The sequence below is a fragment of the Mangifera indica genome, unplaced genomic scaffold (assembly GCF_011075055.1).
Source record: "Mangifera indica cultivar Alphonso unplaced genomic scaffold, CATAS_Mindica_2.1 Un_0071, whole genome shotgun sequence".
NCBI classification, from domain to species: domain Eukaryota; kingdom Viridiplantae; phylum Streptophyta; class Magnoliopsida; order Sapindales; family Anacardiaceae; genus Mangifera; species Mangifera indica.
The window spans coordinates 1-20497 of NW_025401163.1; the positions used below are offsets into that span (position 1 = coordinate 1).

The window sequence follows — 20497 nt, forward strand, 5'->3', positions numbered from 1 at the left end:
GGTATGTAACTATATATGTTTGTTTACTTCGGTCTGTATATATTAATTAATATAAATTTCTAGTGCTATCCATTAGCTTATTAATCATATTTTTGTTCATTGATATGGATTTACTTGTAGTTTTCCAAGCACTTCGAATGTTGTTAACACCTTTTAAATTAAACCCGATCAATTTCAATTCCTAGCCAGTCATTTATTTCCAAAACACTTTTTTCATCAAGTGAGCTGAAGAGAGTGCTACTCAGACCAAGCAGCACTATACTTACGTTGTTTTGCCATATGCCTTCCCTATCTCACTTGAGACAGTATCACTCAACTTAGTACAAAAACCGGAAACAAATCTGAGCTGCCGAAGCCGATAAAATGCCTTTCCCCCTACTCCATATATTGAGAGAACCTCTTCTTCCTTTCCTCTTTTCAGCAACCCTTGTACTTCCTTTTGAGCCATTTTTACTTTTGTTGCTGCAGTACCCTGAGAGACATAAAAAGACCACTCAGCCCATACATAAAGGCATGTAAAAGAGCAGAAACATGGCAATCCTAACAATAAAACTTATGATTGGAAGAAAAAAGAACCATAAAATCTCTACAATTCTGATGCTTGAACAGTGTTATACAATTATACTCCTCAATTTTCAACTTTCAGAAAGCCTATTACTCCTAACACAACACTATGTTATCACAACAAATGTAAAGCTGTAAAAAACCTTCCATGTTACAATTGCGTGTTTGACCACACATCATTTCATTACAAATCATCGTCTAGTACCAGTAACAACAGTCTTTCACAAAGTATATCAGCAGTCAAGTATTAAAGCCAATACCTGTACATATACTTATGAACAATGGCATATCATAACTATTCTAATTTTTATAACAGTAGAACATTTTTTTATATAATTTCTAGTGAATCAAATTCAAATCGAACAGATTAAAACATACTAATATAAGCTATCATAGAATAAATAGATCAAGTACTCTAACTTCCCTCGTTAGTCAAAAACCAGAAGAACATACAAGTGTATACATAGGTTTAAACTTACGATAACGAAAAATGTAGCTACAAGAAGAAATCCGTAGGGTCCAAAAGCGCGCCACGTAAGAGTGCCGAGGAAGAACGCGGCGGCAATTCCTGAAGTAGACAAACCAGAAAGCAAAATCGGAGAGCCTAAGACGAAGATCACGATGTTACTGAGCAAAGCAGACTGCCACGTGGGAGCATCTGATTGCATCAGGCTCATGGCCTCCGATACCGCTCCCTGTATCGATGGAACAGCATCAGCTCTCCGAATTGACAACATTTTACTGTGATTTAAGTTGTAGTTAAAGTTAGTGTATTTACAATTGAGAATATTGAATTTGGATTTGCCGACTTTTTGGAGTAAATTTGAGTCTCGGAACAGTACAGAAGGAACCGGCGGAGATTTGATGACATTTACTGGTTCAGATTTTTGGGTTGGGGGGTCTGAATTTGTCTCGGGTTGCATTCAAAATACCCGGTTTAATTTGTTTAAGAGATCTATCCGAAGTCCGAACAAGATCAATTTTAAGATCGGTTCAAGTTTAAAACAGTTAATTCGAAATTAATAAATTAAAATTGAAATAAATAAATTCCAATGATAAAATATCACATGTTTTTTTGTTGTGTTCTTTCTTTGTGCATCTTCTTCTAATAGTCTTTGTATTCCATTGATAAATATGTCTGTGGGTCGGATTGGACCATGTCATAACCTACTTTGGTGTAGCCGGTAAGTTCACGGGTTGTGTCAGGCCGAAACTGATGAAATTACAGACCATGTTAGCCTGTTGAAAAGCAAAATCCAGGGTACAAGCATAACCTCCTGAATCGTGCCTCTGTGAGCCGTTTTACAAGATCGCCCGCATGCTTTTTGGTCAACCCACCAAAAATTAATTGTTTATATATTATTGTTTGTGGGTTGGTTCATGACCCTTTCCCATGGGCCCTATACAGTGGGCTTTAATAGTCGCTCTTGACACAACACGCAGTTTTACGAGCCACGTGTACTCATCCCCTTCTATTAAAGTAAATAATATTTTATATATATATATATATATATATATATATGGTATATATAATTTAAATATATAAATAATGTATTATTATATGGTTGAGTATTATTTTATTTTTAATTTAAAATTATTTAATTATATAATAATATATTATTTATATATCTAAATTATACACTAAAAATATATACGCGTAATTTTATTGTAAGTGAATAAGTGTTTTCTCGATTGTAAACAAACAAATATCCTTAGTTTCCTATTTCAATTATGAAAATTATGAGACATGTTGGAAAGATTTTCTATGTTTAGCTAATACTTAATTCTCAATCATGTATGATAAAAACAGAAATATTTCTGAATTTCAAATCTTATATTTCACTATTTTTATAATTTAATTTCTAGTGTTTCATGAAGAGACAAGAATTGCATATAAAATCTCATTCCAAGTATCAGGAACACCAGCAAGACACCAATGGCCACAGTCATTCTGGCCAACAGGTCCATACACAGAAGGATGCCCATCTTTTCTCAACTGGGATAGCGTTGTTACATCCAGCAAACTCACCGGCTTCGACATTTTGCTCAAAACATCCTTCACTATGGCCACCGCAGGCAGCGGACCTGCCGGATATGTCGAACCACTTATGGGCTGAGTTTGGTGCTTGCAGCTTGCTGAGGTCCCTTCATTCCACTCTTGCCCACTGTCATAACCCAATGACATGAAAAGAGTGACACATCATATATATATATATATATATATTAATTTATATACTAAAAAATAGGTACGTATAACATTACTTGTTAACTATTAAAGTACTTATTTGTAATGGGTAGGAGAAATGCCCTGATAGAAAACTTTGGTGATGGAAGGATTAATGGAAGAGTCAACCCATTTTGACCAAGTAGTGAGTCCCTTTCTGAGTGCAACCAATCATCCATATCTTTCTGAATGTTATTCCCTTCTTGAATATAGTCTCATCTGTCACACCAATTTATATAGATAAATTAATAAAATTTGTTTATATATATAGTTTTATTCTTACTCGGAGAGATAGATTACGTACTTTTGTAGGGTTCCTGTATGAAGCCACCAGTAATAAGTGTTGAAGATGAGCATGTCATATCCTTTCCATGCAGCGCCATTTTTAATTGAGTCGAGCTTCAGAACCCTCCCAATTTTTTCAGTCACTAAATCTACTAGAAATGGTTTAAAATCTAATTTTATTGAAATGTCATAGTCCTGCAAGTTTCATCAATACATTTGTTTAGATATCATCACTCAAATATATCATATTATTCATAAATTTTAAATAAAAAATTCCTCATATAAACAATTATATATAAAATATTAACCACAATTAGATTATGAAATATAGTTAAGTCGATTATGAATAAATCATATAATAGGTTTAAATTTTTTCCCATCAGCAAGCATGTATATAATATAGAGTATACACAATATTTTCAAAACTAGATCGAACATCAACCTAGTGGAGAGGACAATTCATTCTAACTAATGGTCAGATCGATTAGTTGCTCAAAAATAATATTATATAATTTATCATTAAATATACAATATAACTTATTTTAATATCAAAATAAGTTTAGATAAATAAAATCATATTTGTTTCAGGTTTTATAATAAAATTTTGAAAAAAATTAATTTTTTACGTTAATAAGGTCAAACTAATTTTTTGACCCACTCTAATGAGATGATTTAAATGGATTAAACCCCAAATCAATTTGCTCTAATTCAGTTTACCTGTAAAAATTGTTTTTAAGTAAATCGAAATCGGTTTGACTAATATATGATTAAACTAATTAGATCAATTGATTTAATTTAATTTTTAAAACCATGAGTATACGTACCGGTAAAGTGAAAGTAGCGAGACCATTTTGTACACCAAGTGTGTAATTTGACTGAGGTACTGAAGCATAAAGCATGCAATTGAGCGACTGCCATTGATTCCTGCTCAGAGAGTCCCCCACGAACAGTATTTTCTTCCCTTTAAACCTCCTCACAAAATCTTGGCCATCGAATCTGCACTACAATTATTATTATGACATCAAAGAATTTTAATTTGCATGTAAAATCAGTGATGGATTCAAAAATATAATCCAAGGGTTAAAATTGAATGAAAGAAAAATAATAAGAGATCGATCAAGAAATTAAAAAATTCAAGAAAAATAATATAAAATTTTAAAAATTATTTTTATATTTTTAATATGTTAAATTAGCAATTTTTTATACAAAAAAGTAACTTAAAATTTTCAAACCTAAAGGAGTCAGGTAACTTTTCTTAACCCCCAGTAAAATTGTGCAAGAAAATATGATAAAATAAGAGCACCTTGGCAATGAACAAGAGGTGGGCTTCCATTTATATTTGAGATAGAGGTTATCCGGCCGACCATTTTTCTGGCAATCAAATTTTTTCTCGATGAAAGGGCATGTTGACGTACTGTAAAGAGGATAAGATTCATCAGAAACCCAACTTCCTTGGAAGAAATCACAGCCGCCCACTTGATCAAAACCTGATGAAATAGTGAAAACAAAAGCAAAAGAAATGATAAAGAGAAAGGTGTAAATGTGATAGCCATTTTTTCCCATTTTGTGATGATTTCTGGGTTTGCTTCAGGACAATGAGATGATTCTTTATTGTATTTTAACATTTTTCTAAGTGGGAAATCTTTTTCTTCAAAGGAAAGCCTTCCTTTCTATTCATTTTTCAGTTATTTTTTTTCCTTTTTTCTTGTAGTTTTACTAATGAATTTGGACAATTAAATTGCTTAAGGAAAGGTCCTACATATTTGGAGAATTCCCACTGTCTGTTGATTAAATTGGTCAGCCAACTGTATCTTGGTTCTTGGTTTCCTCGGTCATTGGCCTTAGTTTAGGAAATAGTTTATATGTAACCATAATACGTTCCACTGAAAAATATAGAACAATTTCATTACATTTAAGTTTTCATTCATCTTTGTAATATAAAAAAAGTAGTATTATATGAACAAATAAATTATATAATCTTGTACATAAATAAGGGTATTTTACAATATGATTAGATAGTTTTAAATTATAAATAAAATAATATTCAATCACATAATGATATATTATCGTTTGTATATAAAGTTATACATATTATTTATATAAATAATTTTATTGATTTGAAAAACACATTTCAGACTTATAATACGTTCAATTGAATATTGAAATGGCAAAAATAATTATTAATACTTGAGATAGAGAAGGAAAAAATATTATTAAGTGGTAATTGGAAACTAGAATACCATCAATAAAGGATCTTTAGATCTTCAATAGTAGCACATGTTTCTTTTATGATAATAATAATAATAAAGCCAAAGGACTTATTCTCATCCAACTTTTGATGTGTTTCCAAAGTTTTATTTACGAGTTTTTAAAAATTTAAACATTTATTAATGAATTATTAACTTTAACCAAAACCATTAGTTAGAAGGATAAAATCATTATTTTATCATTAAACCTTAAAATTTAAGAGTTTATATAATTTTCTCTCAATAATTTAAAAATTAGCAATTTTTTCTTCACCCAAAAATTTGAATATTTCACTTTTCCCCTTAAAGTTTTTCCTTCATTCTCCGATGATGAAAATCTATTGCCACTGATAGTTGGTCATCCCTATATCTTCTTCTTCGACTGTCGGCCTTCCCATCAGAGGAGGTTTGTCAGACAAAGATAATTTTATCTCTTATAACTAACGATTTTGGTTAAAGTTAATAACTCATAGGTGGGTTTTTAGATTTTTGAAACTCCATGGGTGAAACTTCTGATGCGCATCATAACTTGGGTGGAAACAAGTTCTTTGGCCTAATAATAATAGTAAGCAATGGCTTGCCCTTTGTTGGGCTTGAGAAATTAAATAAAGCTACTCAAATCATGGGTTTGGATTGATTGAGAAAATAACTTGGGCCCCAAAATGGACTTTCTATTACCTCATGACCACAAAATATTAACAATGGATCAACTCACAGAATATTTTTGTCTTGTGAATTTATATGATAGACTTATTAAAAAATTAGGGTTCCCTTTCCAGATGTGCACTCTTTGTTTAAATTAGTACAACATTACGTAAGAGAAGAGGTACATATCATGGTTTTAAAATCCAGACTGAGATGGTTTGAACACCATTTAGTTTTTTAACCGCTTTGACTTGCGGTTAGACTGATGATTTTGCATTGGTTGACAAGTTAAAGCCTAGTCAAAGGATAGTTCCATGAACAGTGCAAACAAATAGATATAATTAAAATTTAATAAAAAAAGTTAAAACAATAAAGTTCCATCGAAAGAAATGGAAACATGAAATGTCAAAGTTGCAGACTCGAAAATCCCTAATTCTAGAATTCTAAAACCTAGCTTGACAGATGCTCTAAGCCAATTTCTAAATCTTCAATCCTCCATGCCTTCTTCCTTCAACTAATAAACTTTTTCTAAGTTCTGGTTCCAAATTCTAGTGGTGAGGATTGATAATGACAATGATGAGTGATGATAGAAGATTATTTGATACAATGATGTTGAGAGCTTGAGACTTTGCTTGATGACTGACGATGTTGGTGACAAGTATAGCACCTTCGGTGGCTTCGATTGATTTTAGGTGTTGATTCTAACGATAGTTACAAGGTTAGCCACTAACTATTGAGTTTTTCTTTAGACTTTCTCATAGACGATTTAAAAGCCTAAGTTAATTATATAAAGAGTAAATCACCTTGTGTCATATTAAGAGATTAAAAGTTTGAGGTCAAAGTATATTAACCCAAAAGTTAAGGGTGGAATGAAATTGTGTAAATTAGGGTTATGAGATGTATTATATAAAGTGAGACCATTCTTATTACCCACAAATAAGCTAGTCATTTTTGATAAGAAAAGAGAGAAAATTTTGTCTCTTCTAAATTCACGCACACATTCATTCAGTCACATAAATTAGTGATTCTGAGACTCTCTAATACCTTTCTAATAAGTGGTAGTGTTGTAACGCCTTTGTAGACAATGAGGCTTCGTTAGTTTGGCGAAGGAAGTGAAAACCAGTTTGCAACAAAATATGCATGGTGAATATAGGTCTCCAAATTTATATTTAATTGCATATATAATGATCCCTTAATTTTATGGTCGTTTATGGTGATCTCTTTGCTCAAAATGCTGATGCTTTTGTTGTTCTCTTGTGTATTTATTAAGATCACAACCCTTTCATGATATCCAAAAAAGTGTTTCCTATTACTCCCTTACATGTTGACAAATTTTATATATTCTCACATTTTTCTCTTTTATGAACTACTTTTATCTTTAAAATCATATGTTTATAGAACAATGAATATATACAATTTCAATTAGGAAACACTTTCTAATCTTTGTAGAAATGTTTTTTTTTTCTTTTTTTTATAAGTAAATGTGTATATTAACCAAAAAAAAAAAAAAGCAAAGCGCCTCTCAAAAAGGGTTTTGAGGATAACCTACGCTTGACTTAACTAAATGAATGTCAACACAAAATTACAAACAGACAAAGTTTGTAGGAACTTAAAATCATTTGAGTATGATGACCAATCGACAAAGCAGAAAATACAGAGAATATATCACCCATAAACAAAACAACTAAACAAACAACTGAGAATTGTTATTCTTGTATAAATTGTATTTTCATTATAACAAGTTTTTCTTTAAATAAATATAGACTCAAAGTTCAAAAGGAAACCAAAAGAGGAAATGAGTCACAATTGTCAACAAATCTCCACCCTAGTGAGTTTTTCAGTTAGAGAAACAAATATGATAAAAATAGCACTCCACCATCGATGCATAAATAAGCATGCCCAAATTTTGCTCAACACTAAATGACATTGACAAAATGTTATCTGACCAAAAATCATTGAATGAAAATCTTTTTATCTACAACATAAAACTTTGTACCCAATTATTTTGTGTGCACAAAATCTTTAAATAATGCACCTTTTGAATCATCATTTGATGCTTTAATATCATTTGTTAAGAATTTGTGAAAGTATAACAAATTTCAAGATTACCCATATATGACATAAATCACCAATAACATAATAAGTATAACATTTAATGTGGTTTAACATAATTTGTCTACATCCCCCAATAATAGAGGAATATATTATTATCACAAAAATATAAGAACACAACACACTTAATGATGCCCTAAAGGAGTAACTTGTCAAAACTCTGAATTAATGATATCCCAAAAAATGTTTTCGAAGCGTTAACATATTTCTTGGTATGAACTATTTGATTTTCAAGATTATTTATATTGGTTTCCGGGTATCTTCTTCTTTAATTGTTTTTGTTCTTTTTTTTAACTTTTGTTGTCAAAAATGTTCTGTTTGGTTGGCAAGAAACTAGAAAATGAAACAAAAAAAAAAAAAAGTGGAAGCATTGAGTTTCTTTTCTTTTAAATTCCACGTAGGAAAAACTCTCTTTCTCCCTCAATAATTCATTTACCAGGATTATTATTGTTCATGGTCAAATCTCTCTCCTATTTTTTTTAAATTTTTTTTTTTCAATTCTTGGGGGTTTGGTTGGTCAGAAATTGCCGGGATTGGAAAATTTTGCTTTTCTAGGAAAACAATTAATGCAAGAAACCATTTTGAATACTTTTGTTGAATATTTTCTCCCCATAACTAGTAATAATTTGTATCTTTTAAATAAATATACCTTTAAATAAATAAACCCACTAAATATTTGTGTGGGCATTATTAGTATGATAATGAAGGATAGCAAACTTAGCTATCAAAGAGATGAAATATTCAAACTAATCTGTTTGCTACAATATCCTACTCATCTAGAATTACTATAAAGATTCAGAAGCGATTCATCTTTTATTGTTCATTATTATCTTATATTTGATAAAATTGTGAACAACTTTAAGACTAGGGGTTGTTCAACATTGAATGACTTATGGAACAATATTCCTTTTTCATGATCAAACATTTCTTCTTCATGAATGATAAATTCTCGATTAGTCAAAGTTCATATATTTTATAATTTAAAAAGGGAAAAAAAAGCAAACCGAAATCAAATTGATAACCTATTAATTGGTCTTTTATTCGATTCTACACATTTTGGTTTGATTTTTCTAGCGGCTCCTATGAGATACCTGCATGCTAGATTTCATCCACTAATAGAAATTAATATTAAGGCCAAAGGACTTATTCCCACCCAAAATTTTCAAGTTTCTACTCATTAATTTTAAAAACTCTAAACACCTACCTATATGTTAATTTTAGTTGTTAATGTTAGGGGTAAATTTGTTGTTTTTAAATTTTATTTAAAGAAAAAATAATTTATCCCTATTTTTTATCTTAATTTTAAAAACTAATAATTCCTCTCTAACTTAATTTTAAAAAATTACTTTTTTACCCCTCATCAATTAAGATTTTTAGAGTTTTCATATTTTAGAGATAACAATTACCTCTTAAAATTCAAAACACAACATTTACATTTCCAAAAATTAATTCTCTATTTCTAATGATCATTCTTCTAGACGATTCTCTTCGAAACATTATCAACTCCACCACTAATAAGCCCTCTCCCTCCTCCGTGGTTTCTTGATGCAAAAACCATCAGAAATTTAATTGAAAAGATTGAATTTTTAGAATGAATCTATACGACAAAATCACACATATTTCTGTGATAGAGTTGTGCGTTTGTTGATGCATAACTCAATTGAATGACACCGCATGGAACAAGGCCGACCCACACGCTAGATTTCATCTACTAACACAAATTAATATTAATAAATAAAAAATTACATAAATATTTTTTAATCCAATCAAATTGATTTATTTATGTATGGTCAAGCCGCCATAAATTTTCTGCCGAGGACTTTCCTTTCCGTAAGGTAAAATGAGTGCGAGCTAATTGTTTCTTGCTTTAATATTCTCTACAGGTTGAATTGATCAAAGTCTTATGGCCTTATATTAAAATATTAATATGATATGTCATAATTGTGATTATAATGATCACGTGGATATATTAAGATTAAAAAATTGAGTGAGGGTGGTCAACTTCAAAACAATAATTTTTAAGAATAATTAATTACACAAGTCTATATAAAAATAGGGAAATTGAAAATTTTGTCATTATTCAAGTATAAATATATAAATTTATCGTTTTTTTTAGATATTAAATATTTATATAATAAAAATAGTTTTTATAATATTTGACTATCTGTTTCTTCAAATTAGAGTTTGCGAGATTTTTACACTAGGGTTAATAAAATCTCCAAGGTTGGTGAGATCTTCGGGCCTTGATGATATCCAAATGTAAAAATAATTGCATTTATAATAATTACAATTGAAAGATAAAATAAGTTTTATGAAATTACTTTGATATTTTAATATATAAACTTTTATTGTTTTTGTACTATAAAAAATTTCAATCCTCGTTCCAAGATAGTGTTGAACTTGAATTGAGTTGGGTTAGTTGGAAAACTAGTTTAGTTTGATTTGATTTATAATTTTTAAAATAATAATATTTTTACTTTTAATTAATATAAAAATATTTTTATTATAAAAAATAAAAGTGACCATAAATTACCTTAAAGATTTATTAGACATAAATTATATTTATGTATGATAAAAATAATTAAATAAAAATAATTATTATATTTAATTAGATATAATAAAATAATACTAATTTATTATTTTATTTAAATATCATTATTATAATTATTTTAAAATATTTTTAATTATAATAATTAAGAATTTGTAATAAAATTAAGATTACCTTAATAATTTTTTAATATATAAAGTAGACATGGTAATAAAATTATCTTTTATATTGTCTGTTATATTACCATTAGTAATAAAATATTATTAGAATTTTTTAGTATTGACAAATAAAATAAAATAATATTGATAATGAAAAATAGATTATTAGAGAATATTAGATTATTTCCAAACAAATATCTCCTTAAATAAAATAATATTTTAATATTTTTATTAAATCCAATGAAACATAATAATTATTTATAATTATCAATTTATTATTCGTTTTAATTCAAATTAATAGTTGAATTTATGACTCGATTTATTTAAATTCATGGCTCAAATCAATGATTTTGGCTATTATATAGATAAAACAATGTAATCTTATCAATGAGTTATAAATTCAAATCATTAATTAGAATTATGAACTAAATTGAGTCAAATCATTTTTTATTTAGAATTGAACTTGTGTCACCTTTAATTTTAGTTTGATAAACTTGAGTTGAATTATTTTTTATTTTAATCAAATTAAAATCAAATTATTTTTCATTTGAATAAAACTCAAATAAAAAAATGTTTAAACTCAGATCGGTTTTGTACCCACCCATATTAAATAATCCTCTCTCTCTCTCTCTATTGGGACATCTTATCATGGTGGGATATTGCCATTTCTGTCTAGGATAGGGGAAGGTATTTTTATCAATTGAAGGAGTTTAAAATTTATTTACAACCCTTATAAGAGTGGCCTTCAAGATTTACCCAACCCATGATTTAATTGGTTTGCCAAGAACACTTACGGCTGAGGTGATGTGGTAAACTTAATTTATTTATGTCCATCTGGGCGGCTAAGGTTTTTTCGTCAACCCCCATCTCTTCACGCCTTTTCATGGTTCCCACACTGTTTTCAAAAGCACCGTCGATTTTCTTGACGCTGACTTTTCCCTTCAATTCCATGCAACGTATCAATGTTATTATTTATAAAACAATCAACCCCCGTCTGCCCATCTCATCTTGTATTTGAAAAGTAATCTTTTCTGTTCTTGTCTTTCTCTGTGTTTAATTTAATAATTGCTCATCAAGTTTGAAGTTTAGAATTAGATTTGGTTACATGTATAACAGAAGCCTTCGGAGTTAACGACAAGAGCAAAACCCAAGTCTTTGTTTCCTGTTGTCTTCAGATTCTTTCTTCTTGCTTTTAACCACTTCACTCTCTTTGTGATAAAAGTGTCGTTTCTCTCTCTCATTTGCTTGTCATTTTGCTGTTTGCGTTGAGGAACGAAGCGGGGAGAGGAGATAAGTTTTGTTGCAGAAGAAAAATGAGGCTTGGTCTCTCAATGACCAAGGTTGTTTCTCTTTTTGTTTTGGGTTTTTTGGTTCTCAACTGCTGTGTCAACTTTGGATCTCACGCTCAGCTTTTGCCTGATGAAGAAGGTAAGTTCACCGCAATAAACTCAGTTCTTATTATCTGGGAAAACGTGAAGTTTGATTTTGATTTTGTCTCTGTTTGCTTGGTGATGCTTGTGAAAGTGTGTTTTTTCGTTTGGTTGCCTAGAATTAGGAGATAGAAGAATTTTGTAGTCTCATATCTTCATTTTGTGTAAAAATTGGAAGTTTGATCTTGATTTTCATTCGGAGTAACTGATTTTAGTTTTTGGGTATGTTTTTGTTCTGTCTCTTACATTTGCTGTGAGAATTCTTCTCTTCGGTTGGAGAGAATCTAAAGAAAGATATTAAAACGAAAGGTTGAAGCTTTGAATTTGTTTAATTATATTAAACCTAGAAATAATCTCTTTTTCTTTCAGTAATCTAATATGATCGATTGTTTGATGTTAAATCGTTTCTCTTAGTTTCCTGTGATTTGTTTGGTTGGCGAGAAAATATAAGCCATTAGAGGATTTTACTTTTCCCGGAAAACACAGTGTGAGAAAACAATTAGAATAATTTCTTGTACTTTGGTTTCTTAGTATGCTCTTTTTTTATTGATTTTGGTTTCCGGGTATCTTCTTCTATAATTGTTTCTGTTCTGTGTTTTGACGTTTGGTGTAAAAAATGTTCTGTTTGGTTGGCAAGAAACTAAAAGATGAAACCAAAAAAATAAAAAAAGAGTGGAAGCATTGAGTTTCTTTTCTTCTAAATTCCACGTAGGAAAAACTCTCTTTCTCACTCAATAATTCATTTACCAGGAATATTATTGTTCATGGTCAAATCTCTCTCCTATATGATTTTTATTTTTTTTTTCAATTTTTGGTGGTTTGGTTGATGAGAAATTGTCGGGATTGGAAAATTTTGCTTTTCTAGGAAAATAATTAATGCAAGAACCCATTTTGAATACTTTTGTTTAATATTTTCTCTCCATAACTAGTAATAATGTGTCTTCTAAATAAACATACCTATAAATAAATCCATTAATTATTTGTGTGGGCATTATTAGTATGATAATGAAGGATAGCAGACTTAGCTGTCAAAGAGATGAAATATTCAAACTTATCTTGCCTTCTTTCCCTTGATGAATATTTTATTCTGTGTGGGTTCACAGTGAGAACCTTGGTAACAGTGTAGATCGGAGACATTAATTTGATTCTTTGATATGCATTAATCATCCAAGAATTTTCACTTCCCACAATAAAAACAAAACCTATCCTGTCTTTCTTGCAAGTGGGATTGTGATATGTTTTTGTAATGGTAAGAATGTGACCTTTGTCTAATTTCCAAACACAATAAAGCTTTGATTGATAACTAGTGATCTTCATTACCCATGTGAAATTACTGATTTCTTCTCTGACTATGGAGAAACTTGCCATTTTTTGACACAGTTTCTTAGTTAGCAAAAAGTAGAAAAAGTGTAGATCGGAGACATTAATTTGATTCTTTGATATGCATTAATCATCCAAGAATTTTCCCTTCCCACAATAAAAACAAAACCTATTCTGTGTCTTTCTTGCAAGTGGGATTGTGATATGTTTCTGTAATGGTAAGAATGTGACCCTTATCTAATTTCCAAACACAATGAAGCTCTGATTGATAACTGGGGATCTTCATTACCCGTGTGAAACTACTGATTTCTTCTCTGATTATGGAGAAACTTGCCATTTTTTGACACAGTTTCTTAGTTGGCAAAAAGTGGAAAAAGTATGTAGTAACCGAATCTAGCAAAAGTTTTATAATAATTGAGGCTGGAATTAATGAAGCTTGACTGAGACACACACATTCATACCTTTTCATTGGCATGTGAACATTTAATGAAATTAATGTGTTGAAAGAGTACTCACCTTTTGACCATTTGCATTATCTTTGACATGGTGGAATATGAAACTGATTGCTTTAGCATTTATGACTATATTTAGTCTTGATTCAGTTTTGTTCTAGTGCTCATGAATGAGTTTTTTCTCCGTGACAGTGAGTGCTCTCGAAGCAATTTTCTCGAAACTGCAGGTCAAAAGTAAAAATGTATCCTCAACTTCTTGCAGTGACAGTGCATGGACTAACTATGATGGTTCAAATGGAAGCAATATCACCTGTGATTGTAATCAGAACAACAATACTGTTTGTCATGTCACTATTTTGTATGACCTTCTTCCCTTTAACAACTTTCTGTATATGCACAATTTATGTTATAGTGTTTACTTAGCTTCTCGTTACAGTTAGTCCTGATTTACTTAAGACTCTGGTAGAACAGAAACTGATATTATAATTTTAAAGTGAATTTTATCAGCTCAGTTAGTACTTTGTAACATCCATTTTTTTGACAGCAGATATCGAGTTTTTTTGGACTATTTTGTTATTGATTAGAGGTGTTGTGGCCTATCATATGAATTCTAATACTTTTGATTTTCACTGTCAAGTTCTTGGCTTGTTCTGTTTGCTACTTTCTGCTTATATGTTTCCTTGTTATTTTTGTTGTGATAGCTATCTGAAGGGTCAAAATTTAGCTGGAGTTTTTCCAGAAGAATTTGCAAATCTTACTTTTTTGACACAAATGTAAGTGGGTGTCCCTTTTTTCTGCATTAGCATATCATTGTGCAATATTGGTGCATTCTATCAATTGGTTCTCTAAATTTGAGGGCTAAGTGAAGTTGGTTTTGTCAAAACAGCGATCTTACCCGCAACTATATTAATGGAACAATTCCTGCAAGATTGGCTCAGCTCCAAAATCTTACCACTCTGTAAGTTGCTCCAAACTTTTACCACTATAAACAAGTTCCCTTCTGCTTTTGTTAATCTGGGTTTCAGAAATTCCTTAGACAGTCTCAGTGTGACTTTGAGTGCTTTTTTCAATTCCATTATTCCTTTAGTTATTGATGATTTAGATAACTTGTTGGTAGGTTTATAACTCTATGTACATTTCAGGTCCCTTTTGGGAAACCGTATTGGCGGTTCACTTCCCCGGGAAATTGGTGACTTTCCTTCACTTGAGGAGTTGTAAGTTATTCATCAGACTCCATTCTTAAATGAAGTAAGAGTTACTTAAAACATCAATGTCAACTGTGTTTCAATTTTCAGGGTCTTGGAAGATAATGAATTTCAAGGACCTATTCCTGAGACCCTTGGAAATGTGAAGACCTTAAGGAGACTGTAAGACTCTGTCCTTATCTTCCAATTTATTCCTTTTCTAAAGAATCAGGCAACTGCTGTTGGTGCTTCGGTTCAATTTTTAACCCACTGTGTAATTTTACAGTCTTTTTTCTTCAAACAATTTTACGGGATCAATACCAGAATCACTTGGCAACCTGACAAACTTAGAAGATTTGTAAGTAATTTAGTGTGACATAAACATATGAAACTTTAGTGTTTAGAATTTCCTGATGAAAAAGCTTGATGCACTTTTGCAGTCGGGTAGATGGAACCAATCTGACAGGAAAGATACCTGATTTCATTGGAAATTGGACTAATATGACCCGACTGTAAGTTTTTTACTTCATTAATTTTTCTTCTTTAAGAAACTGAATTTCTATTGTTTAGAACTTAATAGTTTTCTGAGTCAATTTAAATCTACTGCAGTGATATGCAGGGAAGCCCCTTGGAGGGACCTATTCCTTCCACTATATCACAGTTGACAAGTTTAGAAGAACTGTAAGCACTTGGTCCTGTGTAACAGTGACTACAATATTCAGTTTAGCAATCTTATTCGTCGTTATAAATAGGGAGTACTTTAATAATAGAATTTTTGATAATTTCTGATGCTTGTCTTCATTTTCAGGAGGATTTCTGATCTGAAAGGATCAGGTTCGAATATCCCAAATTTGCAGAATATGACAAAAATGGAAAGATTGTGAGTTGACATTGACTTAATTTACTGCAATACAACATTCAATTTGACTCATTATTTATTACATTAACTTATCAATGGATCGACTCTATTTCTGTGACTTAGAGTACTGAGAAATTGCTTGCTTAATGGTACAATCCCGGAATATCTTGGGAGTATGACAGAGTTAAAACTTCTGTAAGTTGCTAATATTTTCTGTGGTGATGGATCGATATATGTAAAAAACGGCACCTTATTATTGGCATAGGAAACAGCATGTAAGAAAATGCTCTTCAGTTGATAGATTTGTTTGAACATACCTTTTTATTATTGTAGAGACTTGAGCTCCAACCAGTTGACTGGTGAAATTCCTGAAGCACTTAATAATTTGGCTAAGGCAGATTTCCTGTAAGTGAATTAGAATATTTAGTGATTCCTTGTCTATAAGCACTTTAACATGTAGTACTTTCACTAACTTAACAGCGGTTTGCATACTTTTTTTCAGTTTCCTCAGCAACAACTCATTAACTGGAGCAGTTCCCAGTTGGATACTAAGTGGTGACCAGAAGTGGTAAGTTTGCCATATTTATTTTGCTGGCACAAGACATAGGATGTCAACTATGATCGCTCATTCATCTTGAGAATTTGTTTTATCAATTCTGTGGCAGGGATTTATCTTATAACAATTTTTCAGAGCCATTTACAGCTAGTTGTGCGCACAGCATAGTGTAAGAGACTTCTCTTATTTTTAGTTATTACTATCAATTCTGTATTGTATCTTCTGTTGTATCTAAATCTTTCCTCTTATCACTTCACAGGAATGTAATCTCTAGTCTTCCATCCAACGTGAGCAACTCGTAAGTTTTTTCTTTGTCTTTTGCTTTTTTATGTTGTCAGTAAGGTTGTAACTTTCTTTCTTGTGTATATATATAAACTAAAACTTTAATGATTAACACAATAAATTTTCAAATCTTAGAAATTCTTGGTGCTTGATGAAGGACCTTCCCTGCCCCGGAAAAGCCACATGTAAGTATATACTTGTCAGTTGTATTTTTTCACTGAATTGCAGTACCCACCTGATTTAAATTTTGCAATACTCACAGCAGAAGAATTTGTTAACACTTGATTTTCTTATTTTGATGTACCTGCAGACTATTCGTTGTTTATTAATTGTGGAGGAGGTTCATTCGGTTCTGGGGGCAATACCTACGAAGGGGACTTAAGCACAGATGGTCAATCAGTCTTTTCATCAGTGGGAAGACAGTGGGCTTATAGCAGCACTGGAGTTTTTACAGGCAATGAAACTCTTAGTTACTTGGCATCGAGCCCGAGTGGTCTGAATGTGAGTGGTGAAGAATACTACAAAACTGCTCGCCTTTCACCGCAATCACTAAGGTATTTTGGCCTGTGTATGCGACAAGGCAGTTACAATGTGAAGCTCCACTTCGCTGAAATTATGTTTACGAATGATCAGACATTCAGCAGTCTTGGAAAGCGAATATTTGATGTTTCTATCCAGGTAAATGAAAAGCGAATACTTAACATTTTATACTTTTTAGAGATTTATTCGGCTTTTCAGAAGAAGAAGAATGTTAAAATTTTGGTTAATCTTACAAAGTTCCAATGATCTCAATTTGGCACAGGGGGAGGTGGTTTTAAGTGACTTCAACATTATGGAGGAAGCTGGAGCTGCCGGTAGAGGCATCACAAAAGAATTTAAAAATGTCACTGTAAGTGGTAGCACTTTGGAGATCCACTTATACTGGACAGGGAAAGGAACTAATGCCCTTCCTCAGAGAGGTGTTTATGGGCCACTTATTTCTGGAATTACAGTGACACCAAGTAATTGTTTCTCCTATATAAGGATTTGCCCTATTTTTTCCTGCCAACTTGTCCTATAACTTCTTTATAATTTCTACTTGTAGACTTCAAAGTTGATACCGGGGGTTTATCAGTTGGAGCCATTGTTGGCATCGTACTTGCTTCCTGCGTAGTTCTCATACTGGTGGTGTTGGTCATTCTATGGAGGCTGGGTTACTTGTGGGCCAAAGACCCTGAAGACAAAGGTAATGTTTATAATTCAAAACTATGTTTGTAGTAGTTAAAATATCTTTGCTTCATTCTGACATTAATATGCCCACAAAAGCTTCTCTTTTTCAGTGATGGTTGGCTAAGTTTTAATTTTTTTTCCTGTTGCAGAACTCCGTGGTCTTGATCTTCAAACTGGTATTTTCACTCTAAGGCAAATTAAATCTGCTACGAATAATTTTGATCCTGCTAATAAGATTGGTGAAGGAGGATTTGGGCCTGTTTACAAGGTAAAAATGGTTGTCATAACTTGCAGTTTTGAATGACAGTGGCAATTGCCAATGAATTACCATGTTTACATGGCTGTTGACACTTCCAGGGTACATTGGCCGATGGTGCTGTAATTGCTGTGAAGCAGCTATCCTCCAAATCAAAGCAAGGAAATCGTGAATTTGTGACTGAGATAGGCATGATATCTGCTCTGCAGCACCCAAATCTTGTGAAGCTTTATGGCTGTTGTATTGAAGGAAAAGAGTTGTTGCTAATATATGAGTACCTAGAAAACAATAGTCTTGCTCGTGCACTTTTTGGTAATCGGATCAGTAACATTACATGTACTTCTTAATTAACTTCTAGAATCAATCGTGGCTGAACTCTCTCTTATATTTTCTCCTATTCTAGGTAAACCAGAACAACTGCTCAACTTGAACTGGGAAACAAGAATGAAGATATGCATAGGTATTGCCAGGGGATTATCTTATCTGCATGAGGAATCAAGGTTGAAAATTGTTCACAGAGACATTAAGGCCACCAATGTGTTGCTTGATAAGGATCTAAATGCAAAGATATCGGATTTCGGTTTAGCTAAGCTTGATGAAGAAGAGAACACCCATATTAGTACCCGTATAGCTGGGACAATGTAGGTCTTTTTTCCTTCTGAATGAAGTATCAATAAAATTTTTTTCATCTGGCTTCAATATTTGTTTCTTGTCCAGAGGGTACATGGCACCAGAATATGCAATGAGGGGCTATTTGACCGATAAAGCGGATGTTTACAGCTTTGGAGTTGTTGCTTTGGAGATTGTCAGCGGCAAGAGCAACACTAATTACAGGCCAAAGGAGGAGTTTGTTTACCTTCTCGATTGGGTAACTGACATTAACAACATTCATGACTCCTAACAATTTAATGAAGTTACATTTGCAGTTCTTGCTTTGACATTTTTTCTATTCTTATTGCAGGCATTGGTCCTTCAAGAGCAAGGAAACCTTCTTGAACTTGTGGATCCATCTCTTGGTACAAAATTCTCCAAAAAAGAGGCAATGACCATGCTTAACATTGCTCTTTTATGCACCAATCCATCTCCCACACTCAGGCCATCCATGTCTTCTGTTGTTAGCATGCTTGAAGGCAAAAGAGCAGTCCAGGCACCTGTCATTAAGCGCAACACTGATAATAATGACGCAAGGTTCAAAGCATTAGAGATAATATCACAGGATAGCCAGAACCACTTTACAACCATCTCTCATGATAGTCGCGAAGGACCATGGTCAGATTCCTTGACATCTCTCCAAACCGGAGACGTGTCCATAGAGGATTCTTCAACAAGAAGGCTTATTTAGTAATCTTTAATGGTCAGTGGAAATTTGAGAAATGATGCTTTGAAAATTTTTTATTTAGAATTGTAAAGAAAAGTGGGTTGGATTGTGTTAGGAACTAGCTCTTATTTAAGAAAAACAAAAGATAAAAACACAAAATATATAATAGAATAAAACTATGTTGTTAATCAAATGATTGTAATGATAAATTGAACAATTCGAAAAATTCGGGGTCTCCCATTCCAGATAGTTTGAAGAGTTTGAGATTTTCCATTTTTTGGTCATTTGAGGTGTCGGAAACCTTTCTGAATCAGTCAATGTTGGTTGTCTAAATTTCAAAACCCTAAAATATTTCTTCCTCCTTCCTCTTTGAAACTTGATACCTTTTTTATAATAAAGACTATCGTTGGTTTGATGACAAGTGTTTTAATCTTAACATTTTCCTTTCCTTCAAAACTGTTTTATCCTCAAGGTGGATTTTTTAAACATATATATATATTAAAAATTTTCTTTTCTTTCCATTTTTTTTGTCATTTTTTCTTTTTGGGCAAAGAACTATTTCCTACCTAAGTTTTAACTCAATCTCAAAATCATATTTATGGTAGTTGAAAAACTTAAAATTCTACTTATGATTCAATTGCTGTTAACTTTGAAAATTAATATTTTTCCCTCAAACATAGGGTTTTCATAATTTTCAAACTGTAACTACCCTTAGAACTTTAAAAAATAGTAGTTTCACTTTACTATTGAGCTTCACTTTTCGGCATTTTTCCAACGCTCTCTTTCATCTGAGCCGACGATAAACACCGATGCAATGAAGAGATTTTCCATTTTATTCTAAATAGTTCA

General features: G+C 31.7%; 2 protein-coding genes and 1 pseudogene across 2 annotated transcripts; 1 reads left to right on the forward strand and 2 right to left on the reverse strand.

Annotated features, from left to right (window-relative positions):
- Window positions 1-266: 266 nt before the first annotated feature.
- Window positions 267-1562, reverse strand: LOC123207315 (protein VTE6, chloroplastic-like; the record flags this gene model as incomplete). The annotated part of the gene is made up of 2 exons (XM_044624680.1): window positions 1044-1562; window positions 267-472 (listed from the first exon to the last, which is right to left on the reverse strand). Coding segments are annotated over exons 1-2 (650 nt in total), but the record flags the coding sequence as incomplete, so codon positions are not given.
- Window positions 1563-2434: 872 nt separating this feature from the next.
- Window positions 2435-11733, reverse strand: LOC123207317 (annotated as a pseudogene).
- Window positions 11648-19916, forward strand: LOC123207323 (probable LRR receptor-like serine/threonine-protein kinase At1g53430). The gene is made up of 24 exons (XM_044624685.1): window positions 11648-12210; window positions 14177-14342; window positions 14686-14757; window positions 14871-14942; window positions 15127-15198; window positions 15280-15351; window positions 15455-15526; window positions 15609-15680; window positions 15778-15849; window positions 15977-16048; window positions 16151-16222; window positions 16361-16432; window positions 16530-16595; window positions 16693-16752; window positions 16843-16881; window positions 17001-17050; window positions 17176-17543; window positions 17668-17866; window positions 17950-18090; window positions 18224-18342; window positions 18432-18642; window positions 18734-18971; window positions 19048-19198; window positions 19292-19916. The coding sequence occupies exons 1-24, from the start codon at window positions 12096-12098 to the stop codon at window positions 19670-19672; spliced, it is 3024 nt and encodes a 1007-aa protein (XP_044480620.1). The 5' UTR covers window positions 11648-12095; the 3' UTR covers window positions 19673-19916.
- Window positions 19917-20497: the final 581 nt, after the last annotated feature.